Below are 27848 nucleotides of genomic sequence, written 5' to 3'. Positions count from 1 at the left end.
GAAAATAATTTACTTTTTCGAATACACGCAGAAAAATATTTTTGAATCTAGAATTGTTCCCAGTGAGGCATGTCCCACTGAACCCCAGTTCATTGTTCCCCAAACTGAGATGGAGAAATTTTAGTTTCACCTCCCCCCCCCCCCAAAAAAAACAATTTCATCTCATCGCTGCTCTCCGTTTGCGCGGACGGGCCACCCACCGAATGACGTAGTCAAAAACTGCTACCCGATATAGTATGAGAGCTGATTTTCCACTGGGTCCAGTGTCCTACCTAAGCCCATACACTTCATATTTCGAGTTAAAATAAGCAGGGGTCTTCACAAAATCAAAACTTTTATTCACCGCAAAATGCTTTTTACTGCAAACCAGAAACCGAATACTGCCGCCATGTGCGGTTCAACTAGCTGTCAATTAGATTCTGATTGTAAAACTAAAACGCAGGACACGCATTACCATAAAATATTACAAATGGATGTTTTACAAGTGTTTTGTGATATACCAATTCCCAAAACATTTTCCAGTGTAAACCATGTTGAATCATTCCCATCTGAAATTTTTTTTATCGCACGATTAAAGGAGAAAAAAGACTTTTCCTGGCGGATAAACTTGAGTGCAATAAAAAAATTAAATTGCCCCGAATGTATTGGAGCGATCTTGGCAGCATTGTAAATCAAAACAGAAGAACAATATCAAGAGATAAAACAGTGTATTCGGTAATTTCAAACAACTGGTGTGAGAATTATATCAAAAATAGAACAGTCAGTTTAACGAAATGATGTTTTACTTGTGTGATCCATGATTTTATTGAAGAATATTTAGACCATCCAGTCCAGTGTTAACCCTATTTACAGTCCTCAGACATCCATTTATGATTGTAAAAAATGCTTGTTTTTCTGCAGTAAAATCATATAAAGTAAGGTGTATTTGATGAATTCACTGAAAGAGTCAATTCAAATTACAATAAGTTCTGTTTAAAATAAATAATAATAACTGTACCAGGATGTTCAAAGAATTTAATGAAAACCCAAAATTGAACACTTGACAAGAGCACCGTTTAAGAATATTTCTTTTCAATACAATTTACTACAATATTGATCTAGTTTTAATAAACCTGAACTAAAATGAGATGTAAAGAATAATTCCAAATAACCAGAATACAAAGATAAAATCAATGAACATTTTCTTCCAAGCTGCTGGGATCAGGCAACTTGAATTAGCGCAGATAAATGAAAGAAACAAAGAACAATCATTACACATAATTTGAACAGGTATAGGGTACTTGCGCTAGCTTGTAGAAAAACTTGATATAAATCTCATAAAGATGGAATTCCACAGTTCCATCTGAAGAAAGGTATAACAAAGACAGCTGAACTTGCAAATGAATTAGGCAGTGATGAAGTATAAAAGTGAGAATATGTAGAAATTGTGCTAAACAGACTGCACTTGAGATTAGACTGAATATCCTGCGTTATCACAGACATAATTCAGATACCACTTTTGGTACATTTCACAACTCAGCATTTTGTTTGCGCTATGCTCCCATTCCAATTAACTACTCTGCATAGAATTGAATGTTGGGGATTATTCCCCATTAACTATTTTATCACAGGCAAGTAATACAGTGTGTTGTCCACCGCCACCAACCATAATAACCGATCTTTCTTCCAACTGTTTTCCCCGGAATTCAATAGGAGTCCACTCGTCATCTTCTTCCCCTGCAGAAAACAACATTTACTTTCATTATCTCATTATTTCAACTGAAGATAACGTTTTTCCATTTGCAAAGAAAAAAAACTATAGTGAATGAAGCCATGATGATGAATTCTTTCGTCCAGATATGAGCCTGGCTGGCTTGGGTATAGGTTCCAGCAAGTTCAAATCAGTCAGTATGGATGTGGCCCCGTGTAGATTGCAAATGTGAGCATGATGGAGGAATAGCTAAACCTATTTTTACAGTGGCACGAATGTTCAGTACATCACATGTCAAATTCCCAGATAAACAATTTTCAAGTGCAGCTATTTTACACTGTTTTTTAAATTATGTTTTGAACAAATCTGTGAGGATCTTCCTATCTCACCACAGGTTCGATTTAAAATCAGCATGTATTCAAAACTATATTGTTGAATCTTCAGGGATATTTGTGTACATGAAACTCTGTGTACTAGGGCTAGCCTATTCGGTTTACTTGATATGATACATCTACATTTGCTGAGTTGGGAATTATTCCCGTACTTTACCCATTTACCAAATAAACCGTTAAAGTATGACAATCCTATGTCTATTACAACTTACAGGCTAAAAATATATAACTGAAGAGAAATGAAAAAGATCAAACTGAATAAATGATAAATAATAAAACAGTTTCTGGATTCCATACCTGATGTAAGTTGAAAGTTAGTTCCCATTCCCCATGCAAATGCTTTCCCATTCTTATCAACAGCAAATGATACACAGGGACCTGCTCCAATTTGAACAATATTTTGTAATGCTTCAATTTTAGTTGGTTTATCAGCGATTAGAACTTTTTCGCCAAGGCCTAACCGACCATAGTCACCTCGACCAATACAGTAAACATCACCTGTAATAACAAAAGAAAAAGTGAATAACATATTATAATCTGCTCAGCGATTCATTAAAAACATTGAAAATCGGATTCAATATCATAGTAGTAAATAATAATACAAAAGTTGTTAGTGTTTACAGGTGATAAAAGGGTACTCCTGTGGTATGTGTACCAGGTTAAGGTTAGGCCACAATTTTATTCTGATTTTCCTTATTTTAGTTCCATTACGAGTTCGGGGAATGTCTGTGTTAGCCAAGTGAATATTCCTCTGCCCATAGGTTTCAGTCCCTTTACACAAACTTGATGTAAAGTAGGCGAACAAAATTGGTTACCTCCAAACTGGTACACACACTTCTGGAGCGTCGATAATATATTTTATAACTGAACTGTTTCCCAAACTTGTAATTTAAATCTTAATGAAGGTAATCAGCTAAAAGTTTCCTCAAAGCAAGGTCCCACAAAAACAGGAAATTGATTTCAGATTTTATAAAGAAATAAGCTGAAACTTACCATGCTCATCCAGTAACATAGAATGATGCAATCCACCGGATATTGATCTCCATTTCTTTTCAGAAAATGTGGGAATGTAAACTGGCATATACCTGCTTTCTCCATCTGGTATACCTGATATAAAAAAAATTACAATTATTAATTAAAATTCAGATCAGGAGTAGAAATCTTTGGAGTTAATAATTGTCTTAGAATCATAATAATGTTCTTCTAAGTCTTTATCTAAGCAGCTAAGTAGTGGTGCCAAGTGAAAGTCGAAAAATCTGATATTTACAGGAAGATAAAATAGAGATACTCTATGCATGTAACAAATCTTTTGAAGATAACTCAACATAAATAATTTGTTATAAAGTTGCAACTTGGCATGACTACATAATTATATTGCAAAATCTATTCACTCTAAACATTGAAATTAATTTTAAGGCTTGAAAACACAATTACTCATATATAAAGTTACAAATATTGCAAGCATGCTTAAACTTACCTAACTGATGATAATTATTAAGACCGAACCCAAAAACATCTCCATCCGTTGAAACTATATATGTACAATATGATCCACAATAAACTTCACAAAACATTGGTTTTCCTGACTTCCCCTTTATTTTCGGCACTGTTACAGGTTTAGGACGTAGACATCGTTCTTCTTATAAAAGAGAGAATAATATATATCGTAAATAAAATGATACAAAAGAACGTTCAAAATTTGATTCAATTCAAAATCCAAATGAGAGAAGGTGATAACCAACAGACCACACAGCTCAAGCCCAGCCTGTTGTCGAATCGGTATTACATTAGTCCTGCTTGTTTGAATTATGCATTATTTGAATTCTGTTGAATTTGAGTCTAATAGTAGTCATAGTATTGTTAGTTTGTTACATCATAATATAATATACCAGAAAATCAAAACCAGGAATTGATTTTCCCATTTTTTGAAAATCAAACAAACAAGAAACCAGGAATTGATTTTCCCATTTTTGAAAATCAAACAAACAAGACCCTCCAACTGATAATCACGTTCTCAATCTATTGCATTGCTTAGTTTTCAAATAGACATTCATCATAAGTTACTGTAGGTTAAGCTTAGGCACACTCAAACAATGAGCAATTACAAGCTTTTGCCAAGGCTAATCAGGCATTCAAATTGTCTATATAACCCAATTGTCTATATAATTCGAACCCACGGGCGGTCTTTATCCATCTGACTGAAGTATCAGTAATACAATTACCAATCCTGTTTGATAAACACACCCTAAAATAAATCAATTCATTACTATCTTTGTATTAAATCTACAGAAATCAATCAGAAACTATCCTTTAAACCTGAATCTTGCTGTCCAAGGGATTTATAACCATTAGCTCTGCATTCAAGCAAAATATTCAGATTCAGACTGTTCTAATGAACTACCATTCAACTCATATAGTAATTTTCTAAGTCGATATCCAAATCACATTTTATGACAAATCTTTTGTAAAGATAAAACCATCTCAACTGTAAAACCGCATTATACCTGCAAAACTTAATCTTTCACGCAAACTGCTTCTTGGCATGGGTACTTCTGGATTTGCTGTAGTACTAGAAGATGAGACTTCATCTGTAGAATATTATTATTATTCTGTTCTCTCACTTCTCTGTATTATTAAATTTATCTAGAAGTCTGCCATGACCATCAATTTGGAACATTGAACTTGGTAAGTAAATAATCTGCTTTCCTAGCTCTACTTGTAACTTGGACGAGGAACCTCTGTTTGAGTCTGACAGACTTAAGACTAGATTTGGTTTCTTAAACTGGGTGTCCTGACCCCTCCCCTGGTGGGTCACAATAAGGCTTCATAGAGATTGCGGTGGACTAGATGAAAGTTGCTATTACACTAATTCATGAAGAGATTCCGTCATATTTGCTATCTCAATAATGACAGTGAGCATTTTGGTGATGATGATTATATATGGGTGCTTGGGTCTAAGATTGTTAGCAATCAATGACTAATTTATCATATTGTATCACTTCATTCTTACCTGCACTTTTCCTTCCACCTCTACTTAATGCGTATTTACTCAATCTTCCAAGTTGTCCTTGCTCACCACAACCTAATGTAAATACCTGTGAAGTATTGTAATATTAGTTTGAAAACCGGTAATATGTCTCAAAAAAAGTAGCATGCATTTTTTCTAATGAATAAGCACACAAGCAAAGAAATAATATTTTTGCTGTCTATGAAAATTGAATGCCTACATAACGTAACATAACTTCACAGTGCAAGATCAAATTAGGCTGCTTAGGCATTGCCTTACTTAATATTGCCCTACTTAATTCATTACACTTAGGGTTTGAACGAGAGAATGTTAAAGTTAATTGATGTACATTGGCAAATACTCAACTCGTGAAACAAACGAACCCACGATTTCCAGATAAATTGAAAAAATTCAATTTGCTTTCAACAGATTTAGTTCTGAAGATACAAAGGTTCAACTGAATGAATATTAGAGAAAATTTGAAATGACAAACCTTTCCCTCGTCAGTGATCATTGCAACATGGTCACATCCAGAGGCAATTGCTACAACACAATTTTGAATTTGGTCTAATTTGATTGGCTCGCCACACTTTTCCCATTCCTTAGCTAAACCCAGTCTGCCGTGATTATCCTGAAAACAATTGAACAAAAATGAAACATCCTAAATCTTGTAATCACAAGAAATTTATAAACTCGATTGAAAAGATTCGACATGATCATTAATTTTTATGAACAATTGGGGCCCAATTAAATTTGCACCGAACAAAAATTAGCGTCTATGTTTTCAGAGTCCTATATGTTTTCAGAATCCTATAACATAGGCTACCTAATACCTGCTTGTTCTGCAGTTGTCTTTGTTTAAAAATAATAAATTAAAATAATTTTTTATACTTACTCGAAAACAGCCCCATAAAAATACATTTCCATCTTCTGATAAAGCAGCACAGTGACTATCACCAGCAGATATATCAATTACTTTTACTCCTTCTAAACTTCCACCGACAATTTTAGGTTCAAATCCTTCTGAATCGTCAGATGTTAATCTTCCTAATGCCCCCTCATCATTGCAACCGAATGAGTAAACCTACGATTATAAATCCATGGGTGTTAATGTCCAAAATTATATAAATAACATGTGAGTGAGAAACCGACAATATTAAAATAGCAGAGGATAGAATTTTTCATTTAACTCAGGCAAGGTAGATTGCAAGGTAGTTCGAAATAACTGATCAACCATGGTGCAAATAACTTTTAACTGGAGTGTCCAACAACCTTCTTCAGTTTCAAGTCATATTCAGACTTTCAGAGTTACGGTATATATATATGATTTTTAGCTATACCTTATGATCGTCAGTCAAACAAACAGTGTGCATTCCTCCGCCAATAATTTTCTTGATCTTTTTTCCATCAAGTTCTCCTCTCACCAAAGCAGGCTTTTTTCGTTCCATTATATCTTCTCCTAGTCCCAGTTGGCCTGTATCTCCTTGTCCCAATGTTAGAGCTACTCCCACAGAAGCCAATTCAAATAAATTGGGAACTGAAAGTCAAAAGTAGAGTGTCAGACTACAAAATATCGTTTTGTTGCTACAATGTACTTTTGAAAAAAAAGTGGAATGAAAAATATGAGCATTTCTACCAACTTATATTTATTACACATATAAAAATTGGTGATCTAATGGATGCAAAATTCAAAGGACCAGTCATTCACTCATGCCTAAAACTTTTTTGTAACCAATATATTTTATCAAAGTTTTATATAGGCTACAGAGGTGTCGATTCAAATACAGCCAGTATCTCATATCAGCATGTGGTCTATGTTATCTGTGATATATATATAGGAATAAATATTATTACCTTCTATCTTCTTCTGTTTTATTCTTGGTTCCTCAGAAACGGATTTACTGAGTTTACGCTTCCCAGAGTTTGAGCCTTTCTCAACTGCAGAAACTGGTAAAAATTGCAAAAAATTTTAATAAAATATTGTTCCTACTGTACCACCATACAGTCATAATAAACTATGGTGTGATTTTTGAGTACTTTCTCTCAAAAATCTGAAAATTGTTATCTGGTTATAGAATAAAATCTGAAAATAGGTTTTTGCCATAGAAAAAATTCAACTTCAGGACTTGGTTAAAAAATACAAATAGCCTCACTTTTCCTTGGTCTCCCTCGAGATTTCTTTGGTTCTTCAGTTTTACCCACATCTTTAGTTGATAATTTGCGAACCATTTTCTTTTCAAAACAATTACAGTTATAGTCTACCGGTAACAATCTAAAGTTTGATAATATCCCGTTATAAGATAAGCTTAATACTGTCCTGGGCAGCGCAGTACGGTACTTTGTCTTTTAGAACTTTAAAAAACAGTTGGGCTATAGTCTAACTTAGCTACAAGTACCGATTCATTCTCACCAGAATTAGAGTTATTACGGTATGTAGTACCGTAGGTTGTAGGCTACGTACAGACGTATAGGTACCACAGTCGCTACCATAAACAGTCAACTGACCATTAAAAACTGCCTTCATAAGTCAGTGATTAACACCTACCGTAGCTTAACTACGACAGTTTAAAATATTCTGCAAGTCGTATTACTGCATTCTGGTATTGCGAATACTATTGGATTTACTTAGTAAAATGCAATCTGGAGACGGGAATGCTGGAACGGTTTATCAGTATTACGCCAGTCTGGATTTCATGGCCTTTTTGAACGAGAAATCGGGCGTGCAATCAGAAATTCCCGCGTGCAAATAAGAATTCCTGGCGTGCAATTATAGCTCACGACGTGCAAAACAACTGCACTCGCGTGCAACTGACTTTGACATCAGATACCTCTCAATACATCCGCGTAAAATTACCGGTATCGGATAAAAAATACGTTGAATCAGAGAAAAAATGGACGTTTGACCTTTGACCCCAAACATTATTTCTACAGTTTGTCGCTAATTTTGAGAGTGTTTGTGCGACTTTGGATACCGGTACTGTTCAGTACATCCGCGTAAAATTATTGGATAAAAAATACGTTGAACCAGAGCAAAATGGACATACTTTGTCATTAATTTTGGTAGTGTTTTTACGTAGAATTAATGGATAAAAAATACGTCAAATTAGAGCAAAATGGACGTTTGATCTTTGACCCCAAACATTATTTTCATACTTTGTCACTAATTTTGGGAGTGTTTGAGCAACTTTAGATACCGGTACTGTTCAGTACATTCGTGTAAAATTATTGTATGAAAAATACGCTGAATCAGAGCCGTACTTGGCCATTGGTGCGGAGGCGATCTTTTCGTCCATAACTATTCTCACGGGATTCCTATTTCCTATCATTCAACACGATATGGACCTTTCCCCGAGCATCGACTTCCTTGTTTACTTCGTGACATTGGCCAATCAGCAAGATGCAAAAAAGGATGTAACAATGAGAGGAATTTTTCGCGGGTCAAAGGTTGGGGAAAGGTCCATACTCCATGGTCTTTTTGCTTCGCAATATTTCGATCAGACCAAATCTTGCAAGCTGGTATTTGTCGACAATTGTGGAGGTATAATATTTTGGCATCTTTATATTACTGGATTATTGATTTTAAAACCATTTAAACCGATTTACATTGGTGAGCAATTGCAAATTTTCGGCGTGCAAAATTGATTTCGCTCGCGAGCATTTTTGCGGAGCGCTAGCGCCCTCGGGCGTGCACCTGCCATGGAATCCAGTCTGGGTATTACGCACCGGTTCTATTGTTGATTATTGTTTGTTCTCGAGCCTCTTATCTTCAGAAGTGCTATAATTACCACAGGCGCTCAAGCGTCGTCCCGCGAATCACGCAGTGCAGCAGTGGTACATTCCCGCAATTAAAATGCACATCTCATACCGGTACACCGATGTCATTTTGACAGATTTTCAGCAGAAAAAATAAGACTTTACGTCCGGACGTCAGAGAAAAAAAATATTTTGTCACATTTGACTTATGATATGATAAGGCGTAAATATATACTACTACGGATAGGTCATTGAGTTGTATAAATAAGGTATATAAATGAATATTTCTGGAGGCTGAATCTAGCACAAAATAAAACAAGAGAGCTATGCTCAAATATATGGACACGTGACGCCACATAAGGGCAAATTTTGATGGCGTTATAGCACACAAAAAAAACGATAAATAAAAGTAAGCCTTCTAGCTAAAAATATAATCTTTACTCTTTAAAAATTTTAAAGCAATTGGTTTAGTAATAAAGGAGAGAAGCGATTTTTTAAAAAACGATACAAAGATGAAGTCCAACAAGAACAAGATTACCAAAAACATGAAAACGATCCATAGGTCAAGTGCAGTTTCAAGTATTTCGTGGCGTCTAGAAGTGCCGCAAAACCATGGCGAGATCATTGTGGGTATATACACCTCAATGGGCGAGATATCCCAACCATAACCGCTATGACCAAACCCACGGCGACTGACTTTTTATCTGCCACAAACCACTGAGGTGTAATGCCACAAACCAACAGCGAGCTGCCGTCGTAACCATTGAGGTGTATCCAAAGTGACTACACTTTGGGTGTATCACCTCAATGGTCGTAACGGCAGCAAATCGAATGCCGCCAATTTTGCTGCCGTAACCACAGCATGTCGGCTGTAATCATTGAGGTGTCTGTAATAGCAAGGCTGCCCCTGATGGTGATAAATATTGGGTAAGTTGGAACGTTTTTCTTATGGATACAGTTTGGGTGAATTTGGGGTTAGGTTTAGATTTAAGTAGATATAATTTGGCATGATAAACTAAAATATTGTACATGACTTAGTAAATACACCGGTAATAGCGCCACAACACCATGGCAGGAGACAGCGGGGTACGCTCGTGGCAAGAGCTGCCATGAAGTGGTAAGAACTGCGCCTCCATAGGTCACCCACATGTCCAAAAAACAATATTTTTAATATAAGGGATTCATTACGGGTTAAGGAATCGATGTTTTTTTCTGAGCATCGACTCACTCGTCTACTTCTTTATCATTAACTAATCAGCAAAATGTCAATTGTGGCGTGCCAATTCAAATTACCGGCCACACAGAAAAGCTTTTCCCACCCAAACAGGCCTTCGGCGCTGGAGCTTGGGAGTAAACGTTGGATTGCTTTCGTGGTTTTGTTGGTTATTTGTCAATTTTTGATTGCGTTACCTAAATTCAGGTATAGATGTCTTTTTGTCCCCCGACGTAGCCTTGCTACAAATTTTAAAATTTTTAAACCGCATATAAGATACGCTCAGTAGGCCTACATAGACTTACACAATGTACAATAAAACAAAATGGTGATGAGAGACGGGGAAAACAATACTGATTATCTCAGAAGGAGTCACAAAATGAAACAAATATATAAACGAGAATATCGGTCGGAGACCGAAGCCCATCGATCGAATGTTAGGGGATCTCCAAAACAGAAACTGCGGTTTTGCATCATTCGCTCTTACTCCATAGTGACACCGTGTGTCACATCACTAATTAATTGATAATTCGCTAATTATGCAACATAATTCATCCAAAATAGGCTTCTAGTCCGAGATATGATGAATGCACATGCAAAATTTAGAGCAGATTCAACCTCGCTTTCGCGAGATATCGCGTAACATACGAAAGTGTCTAACAGACAAACAGTATAGTTCTGGAACAATGCTTGAATGCTTTACATTGCTTTGGTAATTGTTGACAAACAGCATCATGAAATTATGGGATGGCGATATCAATTTTCGGGAACTATTTCACTTTCTTTATTTTGCTAAGAGGTCGTACAATTCATGGAGAATCGCCCACAAATGTTTATTTAAACAACTAAATTGAAGAAACAAGACATGCATTTAGCACACACACTGCTTAGAGTTTAAAATATTATATTTTATCTATTTTTCAATTTTGTAGAATATTTGCGTAATTTATTGAAAATCAAGAAATGGGTCTCGTATCTTGCATTCACTGGGACAGGTATTGAAGGCATTAGATAAAAATACATGCTGTAATACGAATGCGCCACAGAAAATGGCTTGCTTCACATGCAGGGGCGTGTCAAACTTTTCTGCTACGCGGGGCGAGTTTCTCCCCTTATACCTAACTTCAAAAATAATAAGAGGGATAAACAAATTATAGATACAGTGGTATACATGAGAATGAATCAATCAAAGGTCAAGTAAGAGTTGAATGTTTGTATTATCATTATTTTAATCATCAAACTAAGCAACAACCTCGCCCCATAACGTTCTGGTCACCACCTAGTCACTCCCCTGGTTATATATTACACGCAACTTTAGGAGTTGCTCTTACCCAATCCGCTATTTTAAAGCTTTTTTGATGACAGTTTAAAGTCTTAACTTGCAGAACAGACCAAGTTGTATTCAATACAAAAAGTCGGACTTCTGATTTATACAAAGCATTGGAAAATAGAATGCATTTGTCGCTTGAAAAAAATATTTTCAATCGCTCATGAAATTGGTGTAAATCGTTGTAAAATCTCCTGCGGTTATTTTATTGCAATTCTTGTATGTCGAATGAGACAAGTATTTGCAGTAGGATATGGATTGGATTTTGTACGAAATAAAAGTAATTCTGATTCTACAGGGGAGAAGCACACAGAGGAGAATCCTACAAAATGGCGTACTAGTCTTCGACCCTGTCTCCTTCTTGAAGTTCATGCGTGAAAGCAAAGTATGATCTAGAAAATGAAAATCATGTTGATGATGAATCTTGCTATGCGTTTAATTTTTAAGATTGCAAACAGAGCTTGGCATTTTAAATCGAATAGTGAATTTTTGGAATCGGTCCAGACGAAAATTTTGGATCGCCGCCATGTTTTTTTTTCGTTCACCAAAGATCGAGGTCCGTCTATTTTTTCGTTGAGGCATATTTGTTTTACATACGAGTGATTTATTTATGACACAGGTTTCTTATTCTGTGTGAACACACAACCAACTGTACTCTAAGTGAATGATTGTATGTTTTTAGTAATTCCATCACCAATATTTCAAGTATTCGAGATTCAATTCTGAAACCACTAGGTATTTGGAAATATACTGGAAGAATCAATTGAATCTGTGCACATTTGAGTCTCTAGTTGCAAAATCTTCATCATTATCTAGAAAAGAACTAGTACGACAATCTTTATCAATGTCCCCATCTTAACAAGACTATACAATAGATCTCAATCCAGCGATATGAATATATTTAGGCATCTTCTATCAATAAAAAATTTTTTTTTTGCAGGTTGTGTGGACAAGTATAGAAGGCAAAATATTTATGCTCGAACTGGAAATGGGAGCTTTTTCGGTACTTGGAGAACTTATGGCGCATTTCGTTGTAACGTTGATTAATGTTGTAAACGAAAAAGTCATGAATGAAAGGGTTACAAGTGAAATGGTAGACCTGTAGGTACAGAAAGCATTGTTCAATTATATGGACACGAAAGTGAAACATTTCAACAACAGTATACAATGTCAGATCTATGGTATACAAAGGACAAATAGTATAAGAGGGATTGTCGCCTGGTTGGCATTTTGGTTACGACGTGTGTACGCGAGTACAAATTATTTGAAGCCATCCAAGTCATAGTTGTGTGCATTTAATATAAAATGTTAAACCTCTTAGATCATAGCATTTCAATATTTCTATTGCATGTCTGTGACAAGTCACTTTTATTTTATTCCATTTCCACGAACAATCCTCTACTGTCCAGTGTCGAAAAAAATTTCTTTCTATCGAGATCGAAATAGTGTTCAAATGGCGCTGTAATTCATCAAACGGGCAGGGCAGCATTTAGAGAACAAGAGAGCTATGCTCAAATACATGGACACATCACAAGGTGTCGCTATTTTTTATTCTGACATATAAAAAACGAATCTCAAGTCCACAGAAATTTTTGAAATATGCAAAAGTAATAGCCTTCTGGCGGAAAAATTAATCTTTAACCACTGAAAATTTCAAAGCTATTGGTCCAGTATTCGAAAAGAAAAGCGATTTTATCATGACGAAAGAGAAGAAAAACAAGAACAACAACATAATATCGAAACGATCGTTATGTCCACTGACGTGTCCAATAAAAGCAGCAGATTGATCACTTTCTACTAATCCCACGTGACGGGAAGTCATATCTTATTGATTAGGGAAGCCTTTGCCACTTAATCCATTGTAAAACATTGCCTAATTAATGAAACTGCATTTTGTGACTTAAATTATAGTCCTATATTACAAATTTTGCCAAATCACAGAGAATATGTTGATACAGTTGAAGACACCGTTATTCATTCAAAATTGAGTTTTTATTATCTTCAAATTTGAGTCTTTCCAGTTACATTCATCCGATTTATATTTACGAGAAATTAGGAGCTTAAATGGATTGATATTGAATAATCGTCTTACCTGGTCCCCACGTCTTGTGTATCATTATTATCTAATCTTGCTCTTTTAGGCGCAGACACGATGAACATGTATGTGAAGATTGTAAACTCGACAATCTATACAACTCCAGCACGCATCGATTTGTGATTAGGGAGTGGGGCTCACGTCCCTTATTACCAAAAATTCTCAAATTTTGCAATCTAAGACGTTTGACCATCTGGTAATACACCAAAATTGTGGATGTCCAATCAAAATGCCAAAACAACAAATCAATATTTAGAAGACCGTATCCTGGATTTCTGGTAACTACGAATACCAAATGAAGATACTGACAAACTGGTGTTGAAGATTTTAAAACTTATAAAAGTGAATTTTTAACCTAGTGACATCTCTTTTAGACGTTGGTTTCCTACTCGCAATCAAAAAATCACCCCCAATCCTTGCTCCAATTACTTGTGGGAGAATTCGTCAGAAAATCGTCGATGACCGTGAAAATTGGAAGTCTGCTTCTAACACAACGAATAATAAAGACATTTTCAAAGTTTTTATTTCTGAAAACCGGACCAATCGCCACAAGAATTTATTTTTCGAAGCAGAAGCTCTAAAAAATAACGTGGTTACGCGTATTTATGGAATTCAGATGGAAAATTCAGAATAAAATTCAAGAATAGGGTTTTTAAAAAATCAATAGGTTAGACTATTTTTTATTATGCCTTCATTTTATTTTATCAAAATTACCAATGCTATATGATAACTTGGGCTCAGTATGTTATTCTCCATACCGGAGTGATTCATACATACAATGTAAATATGGTAAACCATCTCCTACTCATTCCAAACGTGCCTTGATTAAAAAGGCCATACCTTCTGTCCAAACTTGCCATCATTGGAATCTTTTAGTTTGCCTACAACTTTACGTCCATTACAACTAAATATGTAGAGTTCTCTATCGTTGGGATTGTTTTATCTCAGTATATTTCACAAGATTTTATTCGTCTCCAGCAATGTAAAATCACTGCCAATACATATTGATGATCCGGTACAAATGCTGATGAACTTTTAGCAACTTTCCCAAAGTATAGACATGACCAAAACCAGATTAAGAATATCTCCTATTTACTATTAGGTACATGCGTATAGATTGCTACAACTTCGTTTATTTTCCACTCCCACCAAAGCTGAAGGAGTTAGGTTTTCAATACGCTCGGATGTTTCATTCACGGAAACCCAGGAGTATGGTCTCACGTTTCCTCATTGTGAAGATTTGTGGATTCCGGTCATGGATCACCCACCAACAACCATTATATATATATATATATATATATATAGGTTGTATTTATGGAATTCTCGCTGCGATCTTTCTAATTTCACAGAAACAATGAACTCGTTACATTGAAAATCAGATAGCTTAAAAAAAACCTTACACAATTTTGAGAGATTTGAACAAGGATCTGTACAATTACATGCTTCTGTCTCATCTGGCCACTTTCACAATAACGCGTTCGACTCCCACATCGTATGTTTTAATTGACCATATTTACACCGATGCGATTGATCTTTGTTCGTCATCTTAAATTACATGACATACAGATCATTTTTCATGTCTGTCATGTCATGTCTTCCTTTACTTTTACTAGTGCACCTAAATGCAAATTCAAAACTCGCAAGGAACTGAAAATGTCTAATCTCGACATCGAAATATGCATATATGTACTCAATGGCTTCATATAGACAGAACTGCCAACTGAAAACTTCAATGTACCTAATTAACACACGCACTTATATTATGGTCTCCTAATGTCATAAAAAAAATAAAAATTCGCTATCAAAGCCTTGAATTACACAGGGTAATATATCCATCACATCTTCTCAAGAGTGAAATGCAAAAAAATATAAAATACATGGTACAAGGCAAGGTGCACACTACAAAAAATAGCATAACATATTACCAAAATCAAAGCAAAATCATTATTCATTGAAATTAACTAATAACAGCGGTGACATCAAACACGCATGGCAGACTGTCAAGGAGATTTTATATAGAAAACCAGTAAATGATACATATATATATCTGAATTAGAATTTGAAAATGGGTTTTGAAACAAAAAAACAGCCAAACAGTCGCTAACGGATTTAATAAATTTTATTTCAAATATTGGGAAAAGTTCAATGTTTAATCAATGAAATACTACAAACGAATACAAATTTCTTGAACTTGCTCGTCGCTCATACATTTACGATAAACTAATGCTACTGAGGTATTCAATGCCACATCAGCTTTTAGAATAGGTAAGGCTGCCAGCGGCCTGAGAAGAGTCAAGAGGCCGCCACCGATATTGTTTGCCATTGTTTCAACTATAAAGTGACCGGCGCTACTGACTGTTCGTAACTGCTGAATTTGTGACTTCTAATAATCAGGAGCTGCCTTGCAACACGTAGGTCCGGGTCACGTCGACCGTTGATTGGCCGAGTGACGCGTTTCAATTTGGGGCGTTTTTTGGATTGAAACTCGACTGGGGGCTCTCTCGCAACACGCATCTCAACTGCAACAACAAGCTTCTTTCTCAAACCAAGTTAAATTATTTTACTGTTTATCGCTATTTTTATATTGTTTTACCGTCGCTGTTTTAAATAATTGAAGAATACAGTACACAACCAAGATTTCACACGTTTTAACTAGAGACTTGGAAGCGTACAGCTAAAAAAGTGCAATCTGCACGCGCGGAGTCATAGGGAAATACTTCCACGCACCCTACAGAAAGATAGATGCTTTAATATACATTATATATATACACTGATATTATATACATTAATAATATCAGTGGTTTTCAACCGGGGTTCCGCACAACCCTAGATTTTGACCAGTACAGCAAAGGGGTTCCGCAAGTTGCCATTCAAATCTGAGAGTATGTGTTAATGTATATTGTTAATATATAACCAAGTTTCCAAGTCTCTGAAATGTTTCATTGGTGTGTTCCGCTCCAAAATCAAGTTGAATATCACGGACTCATATATTTGCGTTTAGCTTGGTATATACTTGAAATTTTAAATCAATCCATATTAGTACCAAAGGCTGGTAAGAGCTGTAACTTTTTTCTACAAGTTTCCCCAGTAACATTATTGATTTGAAACGAACTTAATATGGGTTATCATCAATGTTCCCTCTAATTTTTTGTAGTATGTGTGCGCAGAAATTTTGGTTTGTGCGCACTTTTTTGGAAATGACTCTAACCGGGTAATGGGCGGGCCAACAACAAACTTTCTCAACCTCCCAACCGAGAACATTGTTACATTACATCGAAATACGTCTGTGCGCAGCCTCTGAAAGCTGTGTGCGCGCGCACACGCGCACACCTTAGAGGGAACACTGGTTATCATGGTTGTTTACGATAAACAAATACTAATGACACCCCGACATGAATACTTTTTCTCCGACTTAAAGTTCCTGTATGCCTGTGCATTCTGCTGTCAATACTGTTAGACAAACTGAGGAAAAATGGACACGTATATTATATAGGCCTACCTCCATTTTGTAATTGTTAATTAGGGCGATTTTCAATTTGAAGCGCCAAAAAGCCTCTACAAATACGTTTTGTCTGTAGATATTCCACGAAAATAAACGTGAAAATATGCATGTCCGAAGTTCAGTTTCAAAATATGCAATCTGCTTCTTATTGCCGATTCAATATTGATAATGCTAAACGAAAATGAGATGATGCAATGCCGGATGGAAATACTTCTATTGCTTAAAATGTGTCAACAATATAATCATACTGTTCGCTCAGCATTAACTCAGAATATATTATTATCGCAGGATCTGCTTATTTATCACATCGGAAAGGAACGACGACGCTTGATGATGTGGTAAACCTCGTACCCGGGAGCGACGCAAGCAGCCGAATTACAATATTCGTGACAGGCAGACGTAACGTAAAAATTCAGGAAATGCTGTCTGGAACGGAGTCAGTGAATGATTTGAAATGGAAGTTGGAACTGTAATGTTGTCACCCTCAGACTTTTATTGCTCAAGGCATTTTATTTTGCACTTCTACAGTAAAGTGTGAAGAACTACCTTATTTTAACTTGGTGCAGAAGAGTTTCGATTTTTATATCTTGAACGGGTAGGGCCTTCTACAGTTTCCCTAATGCAAAATCTTATTATACTGGCATCGATTACGTTGATAACTATTGAGCAAGCTAACTGGCTTGAAGTTGTTTTTACAGAAATTAAATGAATGTTCCATGTATATTTAACTGTGTGCCAAGTAAGATGAGAACCGCAAGCACGTATAAAGAATTCAAATCAGCTGCTGTAGTTTGCAATAATCCTCTATCATGCACGGTCGGAAAAAATATTTTGCTGGAGGGAGGATCAGTTGTTGACGCTGCTATTGCGTCTATGCTAACATTGGGAGTCGTTTCGTTCCAAAGGTAATCTTAGTATGTATAGGAACACCATAAATAAATGCCATGGAACGGGTATATTTAACTTATTCAAACGGCCGGCGCAAAAAAATAGAATCATTTTACCTGACTTATTACTTATCGATCTTAAGATCGGTGGTAAGTATGTTGATAGGTATTCGTCTGTTTGTTTGTCTGTCTGTCAGATACACGCAAGCGAGGTTGAATCAAATTTTGCATGTGCATTCATCATATATCGGATCAGAAGCCTATTGATTTTGGATAAATTATGTCGTATAATTAGCGAGTTATTAATTAATTAATGATGGGACACAGACACACGGTGTCACTATGGAGTAAGAACGCATGAATCGAAACCGCAGTTTCTGTTTTGAGGGATTCCCTAACTTTCGATCGATAAGTCTTCGGTCTCTGACCGATATTCTCGTTAATATTTTATTGCTACTAATTTACTTGTCACAACCACGTCAGCAGTTGTAATCAATCATTGTAGACATGATAATTCTGCTTCTATATTGTGGAAATCCCATTTCATTTTATTCGCCAATCACAAAAGATGTTTCCAATTGAACTAACCAGTTAGCCCGAAATCTCAAACATCAATTAGTAACATGCTTCTATATAGCGCTGCATATCAACTCTAGCTGGTTTGCTTGTTGGATCACCTTCTCTGGTATTGTATGTAAAATTGTAAATGATATGACCAGATTGTAGATATTGTGTAGCAAGCCATTGTTGCGTGTTACGCTTATAATTTAACACAGCGATGAATACAATTCACACTCACTGCATTAATATCAATACTTTGTTCTAGCGCCGGCATAGGTGGTGGATTCTTCATGATTTATTATGATGCAACGACAGGAAAAGATTATTTCATTGATGCAAAAGCAACCGCTCCTTCGCAAGCAAGCTTTGACAGTTTTAAGGATACAGAGTCCAGACGGTTTGCTAGAACATTAGGTAAGCATTTTAAAACATATACTGGGTTACAATATTTCGATAATTTGTTTCTTGACCGAATCTTTGGTATATTTTATTGCTACTCACTATATAATAGGCCTGTTTGTATCCTATAATCGAGTATTTGTGCGTGACGTTTCATTTATTTGCCTCTTATATGCCTCGTCGGATTGTGCCTTGGTTACTTACGGGATTTCCTACTTAACGACTTTGTTATTGGAGGGATATTTCTATACCCTTATATCACCTTATATCGTGGCTTTTAAACAAATTCTCAATCTGTGGTTAACACCACTTTGGAATGGAGGCAAAACTTGTCAACACGAAGCCACTTGAAATTACTGTAGAATTTTCATGTCAGCGTCAAAGTAGAAATATTTTTTCTGCAGAATCTGCGGATTCAGTGTACCTCGGAGGTCAATTCAAACGGTGACCGTACATTTGAACCCACGTACAATTGAACCCATGTGTATATTCGCGGGTTCAATCTATATGCAGGTGCTAAACCCATGGGTTAGGGTTAGTATGGGTTAAATATCCATAAAACAACAAAAATTTTCATAGGTACAATAATGTGCAGGTGCAATCGTCGTGGGTTCAAGTGTACGTGGGTTCAAATGTAATGGAACCAATTCAAACGACAATTCGTAATTCTAAAACATCATTAATGTAATGGAACCAATTCAAACGGCAATTCGTGATTCTAAAACATCATTAAAAAAGCCATGATTTTCTACAGGATTGTTACTTTATTTCTAACGAAAATAGGTGGTACCTCTATTGCCACCCCTGGTGAGGTTCTGGGGTACTGGGAGGCACATCAGCGATTTGGAAAACTTCCATGGTCACGATTGTTTGAACCCGCTATCCACGCAGCAGAAACTGGTTTCGAAATGACTAAGTCATGTGGTAAATGGTTGACAAGAATGATGAGAAATACGAATAAAAATGAAGATCTAAGGTGAACTATATTGTTCTACTACTTTAAGTTTACGGTTACGGATTGGACTTACTAATTAGGCATAGACGATAACAATATTTTGCCAGATGTGCTTAACTATATGTGATACGGGAACAGTACAGAGCGAACTACAGTTCACGGCTAGCAAATACAACGACATATGAAATTCCTACCATTATCTGTCGTGTCGAAAACATACATTTATTTCATTCTACTTCCACATTTTGTTTCACAGAATCTTTCTTTCTTGGCCAAATGGCACTTTCAAGCAAGCTGGTGATATTATTAAAAATGAGAAGTTGGCAAAGACTTTGCGAGTTATAGCTAAAGAAGGAGCGAATGCATTCTATAAAGGATCACTGACAGATTCCATACTGGAAGATATACGCGACGGATTTGGATTTCCGTCAACTATCACCTCCAAAGATTTAGAGGAATACAAGTATTGCAATGTTTCGATGTAGCCATGTTTAGGCATTAATTAATTTGGGGAAATAACATCGAAATATGGGGGTTCGTTGCTATATGACCTCGTTTATTTATACTACTATACGAAATCGTATATTCTTTGTTGTTTACTTCCAACCAGAATTTCACGTGAAAATACAACCCAACTGACGATGATATGATCTGGCCTGTAGGCTAACAGCTTATGAGAAATTCAGTACAGTTGCGACAAGCAACATATCCACTCTCATTTAACTCACTTTGCATTTGTTTTTAGCAAACCTCGCAGCTTGCTATTGTTTCAACTTTACTCCTACAGGAACTTTAACTTATTGATGTGCTATTCGAATATGAATTATTCAACTAAATCAACCAGTTTATTTACCACAAATACTCGCTGAATATTCATTATATTATATTTTAACTGTAAACTGATATGTGTTTAGAGTCTTAATTGAACGTTCTCTCAAAATCAAATTTGATGACTTTGCTCTAGTGACAACAGGCGCTCACGGCGGGGGACCTGTACTTGCTTTTATATTGAAGATTCTTGAAGGTGAGGAATAATTAAAATATTCTACAATTTCCAATCGTGTCAAAAATGAATTTTTTTTTATTCAATACTTCATGATCTTTACGTGCCTATCGTAAATAACATTTATTCCACAAGTAGGTAACTCATCGCAAATCAACATAATCGGTGATTAAGTCACTTTCACTGATGGCATAGGGCGAACAAGAAGTGTATTATGCTGCAAAATGCATTTTTTTTAGCTTGTTCCAAAGCCAATGACCCAGAGAATTGACGTTTTTTGATTGTGTACTCATTTGATCAATAGCTGGAAACGTTTCGTTTTTCATGTTATGCTTTCATGCAGCCATTTTTCGATGTGCAATTGTATGCCCCCTATATTTGTCAACCAAAGCTGGTCGTTGATGGTTATTTGAGTTATCTTATCAAAAGGTTATAATTTCGACGTGGACGACTTGAAGAATAACGAGATTTTGACTTATCATCGGATTGTTGAAGCCATGAAGTTTGCGTTTTGCAAAAGAGTAAAGTTGGGTGATCCGAATTTCCATAAAGAAGTCAACGAGGTGATTTCAAAGTCAAATTAAATGTTCCGGTTAAGCATAATTCTCAAAATTAATCTTGTACGGTCTCCTTCCTGTTGCTTAGCTCTAATACCTCCTAAGTGACCACTGATATGAGGCATGGGTAGCGAATGTATTGTTGTTTGCCTTTTATTCAAGCTGCACACAGGTTGGAATTGCATAAGAAATTGCACTTCGAAGTTGCATAATATAAACCATAGATTTGATATTATTAAATTTGACTATATGATATGGTAGCTCAATAGACCTCGGAGGATGTCAGACAAATCGCGATTGGGGGAATATATCCATACTTATCCATCCAAGTTCTTAACCTTCAAAACCTTTCCCTCGATTTTCTGCTCTCAGATAGAATTTTTATATACATGGTTAAGCGTCATAGCATTCAATGCTGTATATAAAAGGTTGATATGCATTGACTCTAGATTGTTAACAAAATGATGTCGGACAAATATTGCAAAACTGTGAGAGAGAAAATAGACGATTTTCAAACACACCCTAAAGAATATTATCAAGATAGTTCATTTGCCACCGTTCCCGATAAGCCAGGGACGGCACATTTGAATGTTATTGGAGAAGATGGAAGTGCGGTTTCGATGACGAGCTCTATAACATATGCGTGAGTATAATATATCATTTGATCATTTGGTGCTTGTTGTGCTGTATGCAACGATTTGGATTGGTGGTTTGTCAAGAACTACATAAGTGCCGTTACTGAGAAGTTTATGATTAATACTAATAAAAACACATCATTAACTTGTATTTGACTGTGAGTTTTATGTTTCAATTCAACTAATTGGCTACGCAAATGAATTGTTCTGTGAAAGTTAGTAAACATCCCAATGTTATTGAACATCAGGTCTCATTATCGAGGTATAACCACAAATGTGAAAATATCACGAGCACTGCTCTATTTCGTATCAATTCTATTCGAATAGTATTTTATTGTAATACAATATTCACTTTTTCTATTTAGCTTTGGAAGCAATATTCTAGGACAAAGGACTGGAATTTTATTTAATAATCAAAACTGTGCGTTTACAATAGATAGTAAGTATAAAAATATGAGCTAAATACAGATTGCATAAAAGTATTACATGAATCGAAAATATTTATTTGAAAAATAAATGTCAATTTGGCTCCCATACTTTTATTGCAGCTCGAGAAAATTCGAACAACACAATTGAACCAGGGAAACGAGCACTTTCTTCAACTACTCCGGCGATAATATTGAAAAAATCGTCAGACGGTACAAAAGTGAAAATGATAACGGGAGGTGCAGGGAGCTCTCGAATTATAAATTCCATTGCAATGGTTGGCTATTTCATCACATTTTTCGTTATGAAATATAGGGAAAACCTTTTACAATAAATATTTCATGTTGCTGAAAAATATTTAGGGCGATCCAGAAGTAAGTGTATCAATATGGCGGTAATTAATTTTGTTCGCATACTTTACACTAAGTTGTGTACAGGGACGGAAGCCTATGGGCTTTTATTCACTTGGCTGACAAAAACAGTCCCCGAACTTGTACTAAAACTAAAATAAGGAAAATCGGAATAAAATTATAGCCTAACCCTAACCTGGTACACATACTACGGGAGTAACAAATTTGATTTCACACCGGATCAGAGTATAATTCTGCTACGACACAAGTAAACTGCAACATATAGCTCTCTTTTGAAAATCTTGTCACTCTTAAAATATTATAATGGTATGGCATGAAATATGGTTGCGATTTATTTAATCATCAATTAATGAATGCAGCTATTCATATTTCGTATTAACATCACAATTATTATGTAGTAAGAAGTATTTGCATTAATATCACCCATTATTCACTTTTGTATTTAGACTATTATGCAGCACTTTTGGTTTGGAAAAAATATTGACGAAGCTGTCAGATCCAAAAGATTACACCATGCGTGGGAGCCAAATATATTGTACGTGCAGGAAGGGACGAAAGAGGTAAAGTGTATCATATAATACGCTCATTCTCGATGAAAAAGATTTCAATCGACTTGAATGGAATATGCTTCATGGCTAATTTGATTGTTTTGCACATAATAATTTTTATCTTTTAGTTTAGTTTAGTTTTGTTTTAGTAGCATGACATCATCTAACTGCATGTTAACTTAAAAGCAAAAGCCAGCCCGTCTTAGAGTTTTTATGTAGATATTGTTTAACACGAGATTTGAGAAATTTCAGCTAAACAAGCATGGGGTACAGTTTGATTAAAAAAAACTCGCAAAACCTAAAAATATTTAGCACGGGTATTTTATTGTCAAGTGGAAACCTTCACAGTGATGAAATTGGCCTTAGCGAAACGACCAAAAACATATGATACAAGCTAAGTAAAGCCACAGCAGCAAATACATTGTGTATCACATCATTTGATGCAAAACATTGACGAAGGAATTGTAATGATTTTATTTCTACTGTACCAGGAAATTATGCGAGGTCTGAAAGATCTCGGACATGAAGTTGATGTCGAACAAGATTTTCTTACGTCTGTTCAGACTATTGCAAGATTGGACGACGGAACTATAGCTGCAAAATGTGATGATAGACGAGAAAGCTCCCCCGACGGTTATTAAAGGACTTTAAAAGCTATTTTTCCTTGATATTCATAGAACAATTAAATAAGGTGTTATCGTGTGAGGATGTACAGGATTCAATATACAGTATAGAATGTTACGTTACATGAATTTATAAATACATTGAACACAGTGGCATGTGTAGTCTTGCTGAAACATATTTAAAATTTATTCAAGGTTTGATATTGTTATTATGTATGATTGACTTTTCAGGCAAAAGAAACAATCAGGTTAACACAATTTCAAAAAAAAAAGACGGGCATAATGCGGCTACAAAACCGACCGTACGTGTGAATTTGAATTCCTTCGCATCTCAATGCCTTTGACATGGCGTAGCATGATCATTCATCATAATAAATAGCAATGATTGTAACCCCCCTTTTCTAATTTGTGAAACTGTTCGAATCTAGTCCAAAGCATGTTCAGGTGTATTCGGAAACATTAAGCCACAATCCCCACTTGTGGTTGCACATTTCCATCAATTTCTTTTAGATTCATCTTTAAAACTATACTTTTCTCAGAACCCAACAGTTACTCTGTAAAGAAGGTCGTTAATTGCTAGTTCCCCTCGTTAACAGCCAGGGCTAGGTCGGTATGTGGTATCTTCGATCCTCTGAGTTTTGGTCCTAGATACCAAAATGGCAAATGCTTCTGCAGTATTTCGCCTTCTGCTGATCCAAGAACTTCACCCTTAACAACAGAGAGCGAGCGCCCCCATCTGCCCTACTCTATTATTATCTCATTATCCGAAAATCTGCAAAAGAGATCCTAATCTATTATTCTAAACAAAAAGTGAGATTAGCAGAACAAGTGTTAAACAAGCATGACAAATGTGGGACAAGCAAGACGAGTGTGAAACAAGCAGGATATCGGATATCCATTATAATCAGAAAAAATCATTATTATAATTGGCAAATGAGAAAAACCTACAATACTCCGTGTTCCCAGATGGTCACTCATGCAAGTACTAACCGAGGCCGACGTTACTTAACTCCCGAGATCAGACAAGATCGAGTGCAATCAAAGTTCGGTCCCACACGACAGCGGCACTTTCTTTTCGGCTCTTTATATTTATGGCGCAACTTCCAAAAGTAGAGACAGACAATGCGTAACTTCGTGAAAGAAGTGCATTTAGAAGAAATTCCCATAGTGGAAATAATAGATAAGTAAACCACCTTTGTGATATTTTCGTTTGGTTTTTAGAACAATGCAAGACGTAGACTGGCCGGGCAAGCATCTGTCTGTGTTCATAACTTCACTGATTTTATTTCTGATGCTCTTTCGTAGGCATATATATCATCATAATGCTCACAAGCTTAATAACATTTTTGCTATGAAACTACGGCGCGCGCAAGTCGATTTTACCACGAATAGTAGGGTAAAAATGAAAGCATGGGTAATATAGGGTAAATTTGGTCTGCCCAGGCCATCGTTAAGCCACCTGCATTTCCGAGGTCATTCAAAAATAAACAAGGTCAAGCCATAGGTAGCCTTCCACCTATTCCCTATCACGACAACTCTGATAATTAGATTTTTCGGTTCAGCAATTACAAGATTTTTAAAAGCCACGCTGAAGTCGGTTAGTCTATGTTACGATATATGTGCCTTCCCGATAGAAATTGTAATAAATACTCAACACCTGGTACTTATTCTGCTTGTCTCATGCTTGTCCAGCTTTTTTCACAATTGTCCTGATTTATCGAACTTGTCTCACACTTGCTCTTATCGTTCCACATTTATCTTGGTCAAACCACAATCGTATTGCTTGCCCCAAACTCGTCCGGCCTATTTTAAACCTTTCCTGCATGCATCACACTTGTCCTGCCTTTTTCACACTTGTACTTGTTCCACAATGGTCCTGCTTGTTCCACAATTGTCCTGATTGCTCATACTTGTCATGCTTTTATCACACTTGTCTTGTTTGTCCCATAAATGTCCGGCTTTTCCCCAATTTGTAAGGATTGTCCCACACTTGTTCTGCTGATTTCAAACCTGCCTTTGTATCACACGTGTTCTGCTTTTCTCACATGTGTAATGCTTGCTTTACACTTGTCCTACTTAACCAACACTTGTCCTGCTTAACTCACATCTGTCCTGCTTTTCCCACACTTGCTCTGGTCCTACATTTATCTTGATCAGACCACAACTGTATTGCTTGCCCCAAACTCGTCCGGCTTAATTTAAACCGTTTCTGCGTGTTTGTTCATTGTTTTGCTGCGTATCCTATACTTGTCCTTTTACTCCCACTTTTGTCCTATTTGCCTGAAAATTTTAAGCTTGTCTCACACTTATAATACATGTCTCATACTTGTCCTGCTTATCTCTTACTTGCCTGCTTTTCCCACAGTCATGTTGATTGAATCAAACTTATCCCGCTTGTCGCAAACTTGTTTTGCATGTCTTATACTTGTCTGTTCCACAGTCGTCATGATTGAATCAAACTTGGTTTGGTTGTCTCACACCTTCTCTGGCTTATTCAAACCGGTCCCGCTTATCTCTCTCTTGTCCTGCTTGTCTCACATTTGTCCTGTTCTTCCCACCCTTGTCCTGATTAAATCATAGTTGCCTTGCAATTCACGAAATTGCTTTGTTCGTCCCATATTTGTCTTGGATTTACCACGTTTGTATTGCTTGTCTTATACTTTTCGTGCTTATATCAAACCTGCCCCTGCTGTTTGTATTACACTTGTTCCGTCTTTTTCACATTCGTACTGCTTAACACACACTTTTCCTGCTCATCCAACACTTGTCCGACTTACCTTACACTTGTCTTGCTTCTCTCACACTAGTCCAGTTAGCATTACATTTTCCCCTGTTTGCCCCTTATGGTGCTGCGTGTCCCACACTTGTCCTTTGTCCCATTTTTCCTCCCATGTCTGAAACTTATCCCGCTTGACCCACATTTGTCCTGCATGACTCACACTTGTCCTGCTCATTTTAAACCTGTCCTGCTTGTAAAAAACACTCGTCCTATTTGTTCCACACTTGACCTGTTTTACTCATATTTTTCCTGATTTGATCAAACTTGTCTTACTCTTTTCACATTTAACTTGCTTTGACCACAATATTAGTCCCTGTCCCAAACGCGACCGACTCTATTCAAACCATTCCTGCTTGTATCAAACTAGTCCTGCACTCCTGTTTGTCCCACATTTGCCCTGCTTGTCTTACACTTTTCCTGCTTATTTCAAACATGTCCTGCTTGTAAAAAACTCGTTCTGTTAGTTCCGAACTTGTCATGCTTGACTCACACCCCTGTCCCGCTTTATTTATCAAACTTGTCTTGCTTGTCCCACACTTACAGTTCTTGCCCATATTTCACTTGTTTTCGACCACTTTTGTATTGCTTATCTCATACTTTTCCAGCTTATTTCGAGCCGATCCGCCTCCTTTTATCACACTGGTCCTGTCTATCCGACACTTTCTCTGATTGTCCCACATTTGTCCTTCTTGTATTGTTTATCCCAAGCTAGCCGGTCTTATTTCAGAACCGTCCTGCTTATATCACACAAGTCCCACACTCTCCCGGCTTTTGTCGCACTCGTCCTGCTTTTATCACACTTGACGTGAATGTCCCACAACTGCCCTGCTTGTTTCAAACATGTTCTTTTTTTCACTTGTCTTGGTTGTCTCACACTTGCATGACTGGCTACACACTGGTCCTCATTGAATCAAACTTTTATTTCTTGTCTAGAATCTGCAATTCATATATCTCACATTTGTCTTGCTCTTATCACACCTGTACCTCACGTATCCTGCATATTTTAGGTTTGTCCTGATTGTCCCACTCTTGTCATGTTTTTATCACACTTGTCCCCCATTTGTCTTGTTTGGCTCATACTTGTTCTGCCTTTATCACACTCTTCCAGTTTGTCCCCACCAACTT

At 36.4% G+C, this 27848-nt stretch overlaps 2 protein-coding genes across 3 annotated transcripts; one reads left to right on the top strand and one right to left on the bottom strand.

The window, feature by feature from the left end:
* Positions 1-315: 315 nt before the first annotated feature.
* On the bottom strand, positions 316-7361 carry LOC120346211 (regulator of chromosome condensation-like). 2 transcript variants are annotated; one of them, XM_078115010.1, is made up of 10 exons: positions 7243-7361; positions 6944-7036; positions 6430-6626; positions 5985-6173; positions 5583-5720; positions 5093-5177; positions 3560-3721; positions 3076-3189; positions 2380-2580; positions 316-1716 (listed from the first exon to the last, which is right to left on the bottom strand). In XM_078115010.1, the coding sequence occupies exons 1-10, from the start codon at positions 7316-7318 to the stop codon at positions 1583-1585; spliced, it is 1389 nt and encodes a 462-aa protein (XP_077971136.1). In that variant the 5' UTR covers positions 7319-7361; the 3' UTR covers positions 316-1582. The 2 variants fall into 2 exon arrangements, with proteins under 2 accessions (XP_077971136.1, XP_077971137.1); XM_078115011.1 differs by having other exon boundaries at positions 3560-3718.
* Positions 7362-17656: 10295 nt separating this feature from the next.
* On the top strand, positions 17657-24098 carry LOC120346207 (glutathione hydrolase 1 proenzyme-like). The gene is made up of 11 exons (XM_039415893.2): positions 17657-17884; positions 18693-18841; positions 19610-19802; positions 20038-20244; positions 20696-20805; positions 21214-21347; positions 21791-21984; positions 22342-22415; positions 22525-22679; positions 23220-23333; positions 23813-24098. The coding sequence occupies exons 1-11, from the start codon at positions 17685-17687 to the stop codon at positions 23960-23962; spliced, it is 1680 nt and encodes a 559-aa protein (XP_039271827.2). The 5' UTR covers positions 17657-17684; the 3' UTR covers positions 23963-24098.
* Positions 24099-27848: the final 3750 nt, after the last annotated feature.

Source organism: Styela clava, chromosome 8 (genome assembly GCF_964204865.1).
Source record: "Styela clava chromosome 8, kaStyClav1.hap1.2, whole genome shotgun sequence".
Taxonomy (NCBI): domain Eukaryota; kingdom Metazoa; phylum Chordata; class Ascidiacea; order Stolidobranchia; family Styelidae; genus Styela; species Styela clava.
This window is presented reverse-complemented; position numbering and strand designations above follow the sequence as displayed.

What these genes read in the sequence shown, in the direction of transcription:
- LOC120346211 (XM_078115010.1), bottom strand. Translation starts at nt 7,318, where the DNA reads ATGGTTCGCAAATTATCAACTAAAGATGTGGGTAAAACTGAAGAACCA. An exon ending in AAAACAGAAGAAGATAGAAG is followed by an intron (nt 6,627 to 6,943) that starts GTAATAATATTT and finishes TTTGACTTTCAG; the next exon opens with TTCCCAATTTATTTGAATTG. An exon ending in AGGTGGAAGGAAAAGTGCAG is followed by an intron (nt 3,722 to 5,092) that starts GTAAGAATGAAG and finishes CTCTTTTATAAG; the next exon opens with AAGAACGATGTCTACGTCCT.
- LOC120346207 (XM_039415893.2), top strand. Translation starts at nt 17,685, where the DNA reads ATGAATGTTCCATGTATATTTAACTGTGTGCCAAGTAAGATGAGAACC. An exon ending in AAAGATTTAGAGGAATACAA is followed by an intron (nt 20,245 to 20,695) that starts GTATTGCAATGT and finishes ATATGTGTTTAG; the next exon opens with AGTCTTAATTGAACGTTCTC. An exon ending in CTGTGCGTTTACAATAGATA is followed by an intron (nt 22,416 to 22,524) that starts GTAAGTATAAAA and finishes CTTTTATTGCAG; the next exon opens with CTCGAGAAAATTCGAACAAC.